The sequence below is a fragment of the Glycine soja genome, chromosome 5 (assembly GCF_004193775.1).
Source record: "Glycine soja cultivar W05 chromosome 5, ASM419377v2, whole genome shotgun sequence".
NCBI classification, from domain to species: domain Eukaryota; kingdom Viridiplantae; phylum Streptophyta; class Magnoliopsida; order Fabales; family Fabaceae; genus Glycine; species Glycine soja.
The window spans coordinates 38,151,419-38,165,653 of NC_041006.1; the positions used below are offsets into that span (position 1 = coordinate 38,151,419).

The 14,235-nt window shown below is 32.2% G+C and overlaps 2 protein-coding genes, 1 long non-coding RNA gene and 1 pseudogene across 3 annotated transcripts; 3 read left to right on the forward strand and 1 right to left on the reverse strand.

The window, feature by feature from the left end:
- Window positions 1-3,749: 3,749 nt before the first annotated feature.
- LOC114413060 lies at window positions 3,750-4,540 on the reverse strand. Its single transcript, XM_028377222.1, has 2 exons — window positions 4,340-4,540; window positions 3,750-4,081 (listed from the first exon to the last, which is right to left on the reverse strand). Exons 1-2 carry the CDS (start codon window positions 4,442-4,444, stop codon window positions 3,992-3,994), a joined length of 195 nt encoding a protein of 64 aa, XP_028233023.1. The 5' UTR covers window positions 4,445-4,540; the 3' UTR covers window positions 3,750-3,991.
- An 11-nt stretch (window positions 4,541-4,551) lies between these two features.
- LOC114411372 lies at window positions 4,552-10,439 on the forward strand (annotated as a pseudogene).
- Window positions 10,434-10,994, forward strand: LOC114413061. The gene is made up of 2 exons (XR_003666863.1): window positions 10,434-10,471; window positions 10,608-10,994. It is a non-coding gene; the product is annotated as an uncharacterized LOC114413061 (long non-coding RNA).
- A 918-nt stretch (window positions 10,995-11,912) lies between these two features.
- LOC114413063 lies at window positions 11,913-13,614 on the forward strand. Its single transcript, XM_028377223.1, has one exon. The coding sequence runs from the start codon at window positions 12,217-12,219 to the stop codon at window positions 13,471-13,473; it is 1,257 nt and encodes a 418-aa protein (XP_028233024.1). The 5' UTR covers window positions 11,913-12,216; the 3' UTR covers window positions 13,474-13,614.
- The last annotated feature ends 621 nt before the right edge of the window (window positions 13,615-14,235 follow it).

The following is a 14,235-nucleotide window of genomic DNA, read 5'->3' on the forward strand; positions in this document are numbered from 1 at the left end:
TCTCAGGTAGATGACTATTTTGGTATAATCACAATTTAGTTCTTTAAAAAAAAAATTAGTTATTAAATGTGTATAAATTATGACAATTATATAATGTGTAATGATAATTTAATATTAAATTAATTCTTAAAAATATATTTTATTATTAAATTAATACTTAAATATTATAACTTAATAATAAAATAATTTCATAGATTTAATAATACGACAGAATTATCATATTATTCATGGATTTAAATTTTATATTTTTAAGAAATCAAATTATGAATGATTTATCATTTATATATTCAGAATAAAAAATGATTAATCAGTCTTTCTTTTTTTCTTCTTTTTTTTATCATTTTAAATTTTAATTCATTAATTTTTGGGTTGCCCCAAAGCCCAATAGTAATATGGATGCATTGCACGGCATGACGTCACATTCATTTGTCGTTGGGACCCACAAATGGGGCTACTTGATCGATTTGAAGGACTTGTTGTGAGGGCCAACCTAAAACGAATATTTTACGCGCTTTGTAACTTTTTTTTTTTGTTTCCTGGTACCTTGACACGAACCTCCATCAATAAAAAAAACTGTCGGTAGTTTTTAATTTAAATAAACTTTCAAAAATATAAATTAAAAGAAAATATCTTAATCTTAAAATTTTGTATTTCTGTCCTATATTATAAATTTAAATATTTGCTTTAAAAGTTGAGACTCACTGTTCTTTTTTTTCCCTCTCAGTTAATTCACTTTTATATTTCTATTTTATTTTATCATTATATAATAGTTTCTACACATAATTTATGATTGTGATTAGTTTTCTAATAAATAATATATACATTGACAAAAAAAAAATTACATTCTCATCTAATAAATAAATCATTATATAATAATTTATTAACGATTAAAATAATTATCTTAAAAGTCATATTAAAAATTATTTCTATTTTATTTACATTTTGAAAAAATTTACACTAAAAATTGTCTAATGTACATAAACTTTTATTACAAGATTTAATAACTTTTTTTCATTTCCTATCATCATCTTTATTATCATCATTATTATTATCTCTTAATGTTGTCTTTCTATGTTATTTTAGTTTAGCCTTCTACTGTCTTTTTTTCCTGTTGTTTTAGTTGTTATATCATGAATTAAGATAGGATACATTTTCACGTTTAGATGGCCCGACTCGAGTTTAGGATTGGTGGAACGTGACTTTTTTCATTGGCCATAATATTTTCAATTATGTTGAAAACTTAATCCTAAATTTTAAGCTCAATTTTCATTGAAGCTATTAGAAGTAGCTTTTGCTTCAACACAAATTTGAGTCATTATTTATTTTATGTACAACTTTAGTCGTATTATTTGTTTCATGTATACTTTTAACAAGACTCAACTTATTTCGGTAATTACACACTCAATCAATTTCAATTATAAAATTCAAAATAGATTGTATATCAAAATTATTTATTAATACAACTTTGATTCAAAATCAAGTCTAACAAATCGTGCTCATTCAAAATAAATTTTACAAATACATATTCAAACATGCATTTAATGAGATAACTGGGTAACCCAACAACACATTAGGCCCAGGGAGCATTCAGTACTTTTCCCAAAAACGAAAATGCCCACTCAATCTTCTTTTCTTTCTATCCCTATCTAATTGGGTAAAACTTCAATAGTCTCATGTATGTCTGGATTTGCACGGTATCGCACAGCATGAATCAAGTCCGCGCGAATTAACCATTATTCTCCTGATTGATTACTACAATTTAAGACTTTAAGTAACTAGCAAGGGAAGCACTAATAATTACAACCAGAGTATTGTATATGTCCTATGTGTGAAATAGACCTAATGCAGCGACAGGGTATCACACTATCACCACCACAATAAAATATTTCACTTGTGCAGCGAAATGGTAAACAACTGTTAAGAATATCACACTGTCAATAGGCAATTGCAATATACAAGGAAACAAATAAGTGTTGGAGTATCACACTATCACCACCACAAAAAATTTCACTTGTGCAGCGAAAGAGTAAACATTCTCAGCACTAAAATACACGTGCATTATAGACATCAGACATCCATTGTATTACACCTTTGCACTAGGTAGTTGCCATACACTAGAAAACGAGAGAGGAGTATCGCCTCTATCACTGATAGCTAGTAAAGGGAAAGAGTGAAATATTCTATGGCAAAATGCTAATAGAACCTGTCCATAGAAATCAACCTATCGTCTTATTTTTACTTGTACCACAGAAACTAGGAATATCCATAATAAACACATGATTCCATCCAATAGGTAAAATCTACAAATAAAAATACTTACTGCATACATGATTTAAATGTATTTCCTTATCATAACATTAACCATCAACAGAAAAGCAGACAACTCAATTAGCTCATGACTACATATACCAGAGAGGAAGTTGGTGTCTCTATTCTAGAAGTTCTTATGTACAAGTAACAATTCAGTCCAATTAAATTGTAACATGTAGCGTACATAACAATACAGGTGTTGGATTGAATTTCAAATATTATTTAACAAAACCTGAATTTAGAAAGTACTACTCCAGTGTTTTTTTGTAATAGATAGAATGCAAACAATTATGCTACACAGTTCACACATAAATACTCATTATAAAAAAAAAAACTCAAAATTAAAGACATACCCATCATTAGTCCGTAGCCTAAACACACAATGATCATAAATTTAATGCGTAACTAATAACTAAGCAGTAGCAAGAGTCATCAACTTTTACCATGCACACTTCTGTAAAAAGTACTAGAGACAAATGCTTGGGACAATTACTCATATCACAAGGTTCTCTGAACAGGGCATAGGAATGACAGAATAGCCTGCAAATTGTGTAAAAAGAGGCAGGCTAGAACAGAGAAGAGAATGCAAACTGAAGAGCTGACCTTGGCCAGAAAATACGATGGTCGAAGATTGATGAAGATGAGCAACTGGGTTTAGTCAAAAGTCAACATAAAACTAACAGGGTTCTGAAGAAGAGAATGTGAAATCATAAAAGTAACCCTAAAAGTGGATTATGGATCCGAAGAGAAGGTGGAACAATCATATTTTTGCCACTTATTGGTACAGCTGTGCTGTCTACTGCAATTCAGCCACTATCCACCCAAAGCTGGGAGTTCCCTGTAGTGTCTGGCAGCTACAATGCGCAGCCATAGCACAATAGTGGCACCCCACTATTCACTATTCTGTTTAAATCTTCTATTATAGACTGCAAAAGCTAACAAGAAAATCTACTTGTATTCGAACCACTTGCCTACGATTGCTATTAAGTCAACACCTTAGCAAGAGTTAAACATGTATAACATCATTTTGACACTTGCTTATTCCAGTTAGTATTGCCACTTCTTCATAATTCCTAGATGGCTCAATTTAACCTCAAAATCCTGTAGGACAAGTATGAGAAAGAGGTTGAAGAAAGGCCGCAGACAATTGTTTGATACTGATTCTCCACTCTACAATTTACTTTTAAACAGGCCAATTTGTCCAGTTATACTTGTATATCTGAATAAACCACAAACAATGAGGGAATTGTAGAGCAAGTAAGACTATATTCATTATTCAGGAGAAACAACAGCAGCAAATGAGTTATGCACCACAGTCAGATCAACAAACTAGAGATTGGAGACTTTTACTCCAGTCACTTCAACACATGATCCGATGGTTGAATTCCAAATCTCACACTTTCAATGAAGAATAAAAGGTTCAAGTATGACTGCAACAATTCATCTAAACGCTTAAAATCTGGTTCATAAATCATAAGCAGAGTGAAGTGTTCCAAGAATTACTGACACATAGCAGTTTATGAAACAAGTGCATGTGTAAAGGAACAAATAGAAATCCACGCAATTAAATTTGAAGTGCTCGGGAGTACCAGAATTTATTCGAGCACAAGAACATTGCATTGGAAAAACAAAAACAAGGAAAATTACAAAGCACAAGGCAAAATTACAACATAATTCAAATTCAAGAAAGAGAATCCTTCTGACTGGCCTGCTGCTGCAATAATTCTTCTCTAACCCTTCTGATCTCCGCTTCCTTCTCCAACCTCTCTTTCTGAGACAGATTACCATACAGAAAGAGGGTAAAAAAAGTACAGAACAAATAGCATTCGTACTTAGAGATACAGGCATACAGCACAGATAGATCAAATAACACGAACCATTGCTGAAAGGTTCAAAATAATGTATCTACGAAATGGAATTCTAAAATACAGTTAAATTGAGTTAGGTAGGAAATTATAATAATCATATGTTAGAAGATATCTAGGGTTTTTTCATTGGAGGAGAGTGAAAATGAGAGAAAGGAATAAACCTTTTCGTCTTGACGGAGAGCGATCCAGACATGGAGCTTGTCCATGGACTGCCAGAACACGAAGGCTCCTAGCGTCATCGCGAAGTACGTCGCCACTTTCACCATCTTTCTTTCTTTCTTCTTCTCTGCTTCGATTTACTTTCAGTCTCAGAATCTCTTTTCTTTTCCCCTTGTAATCAAAATCTCTGTTTTCCCCTCTCCTGAGTACTAAGATGGAACGAGAGTGTGATGTCATGATCCGCAGTTTTCTTGGGCTCTGTGGCCCAAATCCCATGGGAAGCCCGGCCCATTATTTTCAGTAACATGCATCTGTCTCAAGTTGCAATTGGGACTGGGGAGGAGCCTTCATAAATTGATCGAGTCAATTCATAAGTTTATGTTTCTTCTATTCAATATTAGTAAATAATACAAGCATGATTAAATGAAATTTTTGGATTCTTTACTTTTTTTTATATTTTTTTAATTGAACAATTTTAGTTCATAAATTTTATCATTATGTAAAAATTAAAACCCTCTCTTAGTCTCATAACTCCTAATTGATTTGTGATTGCTTTTCATTTTTTTATTTATTTTTTAACTAATGTCCTTCCAACAGTGTTGGCTATATTAATAGTATTACAATTAAAAAAATGTTACTCTTATGATTAGGGGAATTTTAAAAAGTAAGATTACTTTTCTAAATTTAAGATTATTGACTAATTTGATCAATTTTCTTAATAAATGTAATTTGATTAAAGATGACTTATAGGAAAGAAAGGGAAGAGCATAATAAATAATTACAAAAAATGCAGTTAACTTTTTTTAAGGAAAAAAAAAACGCAGAAATTTCTCTAGTCCCTGGCTAATCGGAGCTAAAATTCCAGAAATGAGAAATGTCAAAATAGAAATAAAACTTGATATTATTAGAAATGCCCAAAAAATATCATATTCGGGGAAAGAAGAAACGTATTGCTCCTCTGAATGTAAAAAATATACCGGATTAGTATTAATTGTTAAGTATAAATTATAAAGTATAAATTTTTTTAGACAAGTATCTGAATATACTATCAGTATTATTCTATGGAATATTAATATGTTTCGATAAAAATTTAAAGATTGTTTTTGTTCTATTCTTATTTAGTATTAGTATAGTATTAGTAATGAGATCTATTCTACAAGGAAATGTAAATATTAGTAGTCTCAATATTAGAATTATCCGGACTCGAACCGTAGACTAAAGTAAATAAATGTAATCAAGAATTATTGTTTTAGTAAAACCAGTGTAGGAAGATAGTAATCAATTTGAAGATACCATGTGTGCTTAACCTCAGAATAAAGGTGATCCTCTCATCCAAGTAAAATATAGTTACGAAATCATGAGAAAGTTTCCTAATATTCTAATATTTTGGAGGCTTGTGGCTGAATTCTCCCATTGGCTGTTAGTATCGTGTCGATTGCTTCATCCAAGTAAAATATAGTTACGAAATCATGAAAAAGTTTTCTAATCATTTGGAGTCTTGTGGCTGAATTGTCTGAATTGTCCCATTGGCCGTTAGTATCATGTCAATTGCTTCACTAGTGAAACCAATGAAAAAGAAGAAGACCACAAAAATCATCTTTGTTTTATTTTTATATATATATAAAAAAAAACATCACCTAATTTTTTGTGTATTTTACTATGATATTCTTCAATTTATGCACATTTCATTATCTCGTTGCTGACAAAACAACATCATTGTGGCAGAACAAATAATCTCATTCCTTTCTTTCTCCTTTAATTTTTATATCAGTGTATTCTCTTCTATTTTGAGTTCTTGTAAGAGCTATTCAATTCCTGATTCAGGTTGAAGGTTCCATACATCAATTTTGTCATTGAACCAGTTGAAGTGATTTCTTCTGATGGCAAGTCAAACATATACCCTGATTTATCTGTCTACAATATGGAAGTTTCTCTATCTTACATTAATGGATTGATTGGGGTATCATTGGAGGTGGAAGAGGTAATTATTTTGCTGCTTCATATGAGTGGCGTGTTCCTGCACTTGCAAATTGACTATTGATAACTCATTTAAGCTTACTATTAACATATTTAATATCTGACATCTGAGACATTCATGTTAAAATAAAAAATGCAATTTTTACAGCTTTCTGTCCCTGTTCTTTCCAAATGTTAATTGTGATTGTAAATTTACCCATATTGTCTTAAGGATTTAATTTCTGTATGTATTTAAACAACCAAGTTTTTTTTTATATACATTTACCAGGTGACTGCTTTCTTTTATACAGCCATTTTACTTCTGTGGTTGATTAATTCGTTTGTTCATGTGAAATTTCCTTAATTTGTATCTAGTTAGTTGTCTTTATATTGCAGTTGCTTGTCTCTAGCACAAGATTCAATGCTCTCAGGTTTTTAACAGCAAGTGAAACAAATATTTTTAACTTGTAATTATCGTTTGATAATCTTCCCACCTTCCTTCAGGTCACTAAGTACTTAAATCGGATGCAATTGCATGCCAAGCAGTGTGCATCTCATAATAAGCAGTGTAACATTGTGGTATCTGTACCTTCTTCTAGAAGTGATGTTCTTCACCCATGTGATGTTATGGAGGTATTGATAGTGACAGGCTTTGTCATTCTTGAATTGGATCTATTGTGCCATTGTGTGTATGTTTCACTGACAAGGCATGCCTTTTTTATTCTTGTTTTCTTTTATCTATAGGATGTGGCAATTGCTTATGGATTCAATGCTATTAAGGATAAAGTAGTAGTAGATAATAAGGGCTCAAAGAGGTTGGCTGCTTCCTTGACTCTACTTCCTCTGAATGAGCTCAGTGATCTTATCAGAAAAGAGGTATAAATCAAAATAACAGAACACATTACTCCTGTGATTGAAGCTAGTTAATATTTCATGCTTTAATTTTTCTTGAAATGTGTCTATCATTGTGTTATCTTTGATCATTCTGAATCCTTTTATTCCTAACTTGTTTTCAGGTTGCTTTAATTGGTTTCACAGAGGTCTTGACATTTATACTCTGCTCTAAAAAGGAAAACTTTGCCATGCTTAACCGCAAAGATGATAAATCTAAAGCAGTTATCATTGGAAACCGTCTTCAGACTTTGAGGTTCACCCACTTTATCTTCCTTTATCGATGACAATGTTAAGGTTTATAACAAACTTTATTTAATTGCAATGAAAAAATTGCATGGCTTAAAGAGCCTTTCTTTTTCTTTTCTTTTTATTGCATAGTTCTTGTTAGAGGGTTTTATTCTTTCTTGTTATCCTTTCAAGTTTTACTGTTTCATTTGTGTAATTCTTCTGAGTTCTGATAGCTTTTATTTATCTTAATGTTTATTTATTTTGGTTCATGAAGTGGTTCATTTATTGTCATGATCTTGGTACTGTTGTTTTTATGCATGCGTATTTTCTGTAAACTGGAAAAGGAAATTATACTTAGATACACTAATCATGCTAAATTCTATTTAAAAAATAAAATAAAAAATAATAGCATGTCACAGCATGCATCTGATAGGAGTGGTGATGCATCCAGGCTGCCATCTAGAAATCAATTTGACAAAGCTTACTTATCATCTTTTCTCATTACATCAGACGGTTTTTTTTCTCATTGCAATCTGAAGTTGTGCATTCCCAGCTTACTGAAGTTTCACCTTTATTTTTTCTGCTGTCTGCTCTTTAAAAATTTTAACTAGGATAAAAATGATATGGTGATATTCTCCCCTTTATTTTTTTACTTGAATTCATATAATTTAATTTTTAAATTTAACATGTACTCAGGCTGTGCGGACTAGTCTTATGCCTGGCATTTTGAAAATTGTTGCTCACAACAAGGATCATCCAAAGCCCATAAAGGTACCTTTTCAGTTCTTCCTTTGGGTGATTGATCTTTTTCTCACAAGTCTTTTCAATAACCACATGGAATTTCAGTCCTAGTTATAGTAAATTATATCCTTTTCAGTTCTTCCTTTTGGTGATTGATCTTTTTATCGTTGATTTTAGTTATATCCTTTTAATGTTGCATTCTATGAATCTGTTTTGAAAATTATTGTCCAAATCATTATGTAATTTTCACATTGTTATCATTCTATGATTAGAGATAGCATTGAGCATGCCTTGTTAACGTGAATCCAAGGTTATCTATGGCAGGTGGAGGAATATCACAGAAATTCCGCCATATAAACATTTCATTGTGGCCTATTGTGCCACTCTAGCGGGCCTCTCTTCCCAAATTGCCTATGGCAGAGGGGTCAAAAAACGTCATGTTATAGCGTTATAGTGGCTCTGTAACAGTTATTTATCAACATTACATGAATCATGATGTGTCTATGGCATTGGACAAATTAACCCATTATATTACGTGGTTTGCCATGAATAGGTTATCCACCCGTCCGATAATATATCTCTTGGACTAGTTACAACCTTCAAAGTCTTCCATCTGTTCCTCCCCAACCCCAATGGTGGGAGTTCCTGTGTAGGCTTAGTCCTTTTGGACTTTTGATCCATTGGACATGTCAAGTCTATGAATTTGAATATTATAAATGAAAATACTTGAGAGTTAAAAAGTATGTGAATTTGACTGGTATTGCTTGACAATTTTTACCCCGCATTTGATATTCAATGTTGTTGCCAAAATTATTTTGATTTTGCGTCTATTTGGCACATTTTATATAAATTGTTGGTGTGTATTTACTCATGCATAAATCATGGGAGTGTCAACTTTCTGCGTTGAAGAAAGATTACGATATTAGTATATTACCTTGCAAGTCTGCTGCCAAATACAATTTTTTTATTGGCTCTAAGTTGCCTTAGTCCAGCGATCAATTGGTAACTAAGGTAGTCTATTTTTTCTCCTCAAATGAGTTGATGATTAATTAACATATGCAATTCATACAATTACAAAAATATTTAAATGCCTAGTCTCTTCTAAAGAAAGATTCAAACTTCAATTAACTCTTTCTCTGATTTAATACATTTCTAATTTTTTTTCCTACTACTTTGTTGCTAGTTTGTAAGAATACATTTCTATTATAAAATTGTTTCAGATTTTTGAAGTAGGTGATATAGCAGTTTTGGATGAACAAAGAGATGTTGGTGCAAAAAATCTTCGCCAACTTGCTGCTCTGTACTGTGGTGCTAATGCTGGATTTGAGGTACACTAAATAATGAGTTCATGGCACTTCATTTGGTTCTTTGCTCCTTGAATTTAAGTTATTAAATGTTCAGTATTTGATTTGATGTATCCCTATCATTATGATTGATCAGAGCTCTAGAAGAGATTAGAATTTAAACTGGCTTTATTCGCAACAAAAATTGATATAAAAAATAAATATCACTACTCTTCACAGTTAGAACTTATTATTTCTATACATGGTAAAAATAATTCGATGATTTGTTTTAATGTTTATCCAATGATATGCAGATAATTCATGGCTTGGTGGACAGAGTAATGGAAAAGAATGGGGTCCCCTTTGTTTCACCTGGTGATAAATCGGGTTATTATATTGAGCGGTCAGATGTAAGTGTATAACACTGCATCGAAGTTTTCTGTATTTTATATTGTCCTTTTTTTGCAAGGAAGACTCGCTCTGCTTCTGATAATTTGTGTATGAACTCATTTGCCTATTGAAGGAGCCTGAGTTTCTTGCTGGTAGACAATCTAGAATCATTTACAAAGGAAAGCATATTGGCACTTTTGGCATTGTTCATCCTGAGGTACTTTTGATTCCTGAAATTATGTCTGCTTGTTTTAATATGGGCAATTGTTAGCACATAATTTTGCAATTCCTCTGTTCTTTTAATAATTTCGCTGTAGTCAAAACCTATATGTAATAGGGGTATTTATTGTATGCGTAAAATGATTGCTAAATAGGGATTTGCAGAATGGAAATTTAGTGTTCCATATTTTTTGTCGAGTGGTTGTTTCTTACTAGCAATAAATTATCTGTTCCACACGAACCTGGCACTGTTTTCTTCCTGTGATTATAAGACGCATATATATTAATTGTGCTTGTTATACTTTCAGGTATTAAACAACTTTGACATTCCTGATCCCTGATCCTTTGTTGAACTTAACATCGAAAGTTTCCTATAAAGATCTGTATCAGTTGGTAAGTGTATCCATCAAAAACTTTCTTAGTGTGAGTCTGTCATGGTGCAGTTTGTATTTTTTCCATGCTGTTTCTCTTGTCATTCACCTTTCTTCCCCTGACTGCTACATTATCTCCTTCCTAAGGTAATTTTTGTTAGGCTGATAGTGATTTCATTTCTCTGTAGGTAACCCATTTGTCCAATTCGCCCTTTTGAATATATTTATTCATCAAACTGGGGAATCAAGATGTTCAACTGCTTGAGTGACTATATAGGAATCAAAACACTTCGGGGAACTTAGAAATACACTATCTCGGGACCGGAATGTTACTAATATGCCCTAAATTAGAGTGTTTAATTATATACCTGTATCATTTTCCTAAGTTTCTCTCCGTTGTTAAATGTTTAGAACATCTTAAGCTACGAATTGGTTAATAGGGATAATCTCGACCATAAATTATAGTTATTTTTTTAAAACAGTTGATTTTGGCCTTAAAACCAAGACATCAAGGATATTTATTCGTTTGAAAATTTTGTCAATACAAAAGTGAGTCACCAACCGTGTCTACTTCTGCCGTAGTTTGTCATCCTTGTTTTTTTTTAATCTTGGATGTTTTATATTTGATCAATCTTTGTTGACATGTCAAAACTTAAACGTTGTCCTTAAAAGATGTTATGGTTTATAGGGTAATTAATTGATTTTTTATAGCCCCGGTAATTAGAAGTTTTAAAGCTAAGCGTACCACTAGTATAATAATTGTATTAATGTTTTGGAGTTGAAACGTTGTTTAATTTGTTAACTCAAATGGTAAGGATGCTGACGAGCCAAATTCTTTTTTTTCAAAAAAAAAATAAAAATGATACTGCTTTCTAGTGTTCTACATTATAAGGTTTTTTTTTTCAAGAATATTATTAATGTAGATCACGGGAAAGAAACACTAGAAACAAATTTCTATAATATATTTATTTTTTAACTTACTGCTTAAACTTATTTTATTTTACTATTTGTTATTTTTAAATTTTTAAGCACTTACAAAATGTTTGTAAATGATTACCTCTGGACGACGAAATTAGGGTATACACTCTTAACTAATTTTTTGACAACTTAAATGTATAATTTGTGGTATTTTTTTATCACAAGAGACTAAAACATTTTACTAATTTGAGAAATTAAAAACACAAATTTTTAATTTTTGGAAAATAAACACAATGTAAATTTTTTTTTACAATTACAATCATCTAATCATAACTTATATGTATAATAAATTTATTGATTTTTAAAATATTTATTTAAAAGTAATTCAAAGTAATTTATAATTAGACGATAATGCAAAACTGATCGTGAAGCATAAACATTAAATCCAATCTAATATACTAAAAATATATTTAAGCCATTAATTCATTTTAATTAAAATGTTTTGGGTTAGCATGTTTTGAATTTATTATAAAATGGGCTGTCCAGAACAACTTCACCGTTTGCTTGCTAACGTGGTGGTCCAGGGTCAGTTGCATGCCTATTACTTCAAACGCTCTTCTTACTTCAATAAATTGACACTCCTGTCATCAAGATTATTTTCACTGTTCCCTCACCTCGTTCTACTTTTGACTCGTTCTATTTTATTATACTTACATTAACGAGACCGAGTACCTACATACGGAGCATTTCTTTTTCTTTTTTTCAGGGCCACTGCAATGTGTTTGATAAAATGCCTGAAGGAAAACAAGTACCTCTTCTTACGGTAATTGGGCTTTCCCTTTACTTGCTTCTTGGAAGGTGACTCTTAGTTTCGGTACAATGGGTCGTAAATTTTGGGAGCTACTTTATGGTGGAAACCATTTTATTAGACCCATGTCTACAGCATTTTACCTAAACTCCATGTTTTATCACTCTTCAAAAGAGGCTCTGAACTTTCAGTGGTATCAGAATGAGTTTCCCAAAGTGAAAGAGTTGACCCATTCGCTAGCAAATGTGGATGCAGTTAATGGGAGGCTTGTTGATATTAATAGCAATTCAACCGTTTTTGATGATGACATTGAGCGTGAAATGTGCACCTTCAAGTCCCTTGTTCGTGAGTTTGTTGGGTCTCCATTAGTTCAGCACAGAATGAAACATTTTCTGGCCTCTTTCCTCACAAATGTAAAAGATGAATCTTTTACCCCTTTTGGTACAGCAACTGAAAGAAAGCCTATGGTGGTCGATTCATTGACCAAAGTGAGCAACTTTCTCAGTGTTTCTGCTCAACAAAGGAAATTGGTTCGTTTCAGGGTGTGCCCGCAGGTTACTCAGCACCGCATATGGACTGGCGCACTTAAAGAAGTTCTGAATGGTTTTGCAGTTGATTTGGATTGTTTGGCTTCTCGGGGCTTAGACAACGATGCTTTGTTGGGTGGCCAAATTGTTCATAGCTGCTTGAGGTTTCTGACTGAAATTGGTGTCTTTTCGGAGCCTGAGTCTTCTTCTTGGATGAAGCTTTCGCCTTCTAAAACAGTTGATTCCTCTGATTCCCGGAGATGGGAAGATGTTCTTGTGATGCTCAATGATCTTACTAAATGCTGCAGAAATGAAAGGAGGTTAAAGATGAATGTAGCTAAGGCTGAAATCATGAAGGAGGGGCTTTTGCACATAAGGGATGTTTTAGTTGATAGCAATGTTGGATATAAGGAAGCACAGCATCAAGAAAGCCTAGTGAAGAAGAAGCTGTCTAAAATGTTGGGTCACTCGTCTTGTTGCCTGTTCACTCTATTACTGTATTACCTCTATGGAAGGGTGGCGGATATTGAAGTAGACATGTGTGGTGGGGTTTATGCAAACGGGAGTGATGGCAAGTTTTGCTTGTTTATGGGAAGAATTTTGACTTCAGATAGTGAGAAGATGGTTGGACGTGGCGTGAAGCAGTTGGACCGGGCACTTGGGATTTTCAAGTTCGTGTGGGAAATGGCTGAAATGAAAGGGCATTTGGACTTGCAGGGCCATATGTGGTGTGTTGGAGCAGACAATAGGATGCTTAGGTATAGAGGAAACACATACTTTGTGCATGGAATTTGCCTTTGACTAGAGATTGTATCACAATATCATTTAATCCTATTCCATGGTGCTAATATGTCACACCACTTAGTAGTTGCCATTAGCAACTGGCAACTCAAATCTGCAATGTGTTTAGGTAATTCGTTGAATATCAAGATTTCTTCCTGAGTTTTATGCAGGGCACTAAGTAACAAATATGTGGGGTCTAATGTTTGATAAACGGGATGATATGAGACTGAAAATTATTTTACTAGCAACAAAATGGTGTATTTTAGATAAACGGAATCATATGAAGGTGAAAATTTTTATAGAGAACGGAAACAAAGAGATGGTTGCAACAGCCGTAACTTTTCAACTCTCCTATAAATAAATAAAATTAATAAATAAATAAATAAGTAAAAATTAAATAGTTCATAATTTCTCACTATATAAACCAAAATTTAACCTAGAATAACTTTTACAATCTGTTCCTTTCTTCTTCTTTCTCACATACAAGAATTTTAGAGAGTAAAGGATAAGTTATTCACGCTTGGAGGTCAGAAGAAACATGTATAGAGATTTCTGGAGGATTAATTTTGGAGTGTTTTGGGTTATTTTTTTTTATATAAAATTTTAATTCATGAAATTCTATGATCCTGTTTAATGCATATTGATATGATATTTTTTTAGTATATATCAATTTTTTTTAACTGTTAATTGTTATTGCTTGATTTCTTTTTATATATTAAGACATATGATTTTTGTTGTTTTATGTTTGTGATTTACATGATTGTTATCATTGAAATGAAA

Excerpts from the sequence above, each read along its gene's own strand:
- LOC114413060 (XM_028377222.1), bottom strand. The coding sequence starts at position 4,444 with ATGGTGAAAGTGGCGACGTACTTCGCGATGACGCTAGGAGCCTTCGTG. Across the intron at positions 4,082-4,339 it reads CTCTCCGTCAAGACGAAAAG|AAAGAGAGGTTGGAGAAGGA; the intron begins GTTTATTCCTTT and ends AATCTGTCTCAG.
- LOC114413063 (XM_028377223.1), top strand. The coding sequence starts at position 12,217 with ATGGGTCGTAAATTTTGGGAGCTACTTTATGGTGGAAACCATTTTATT.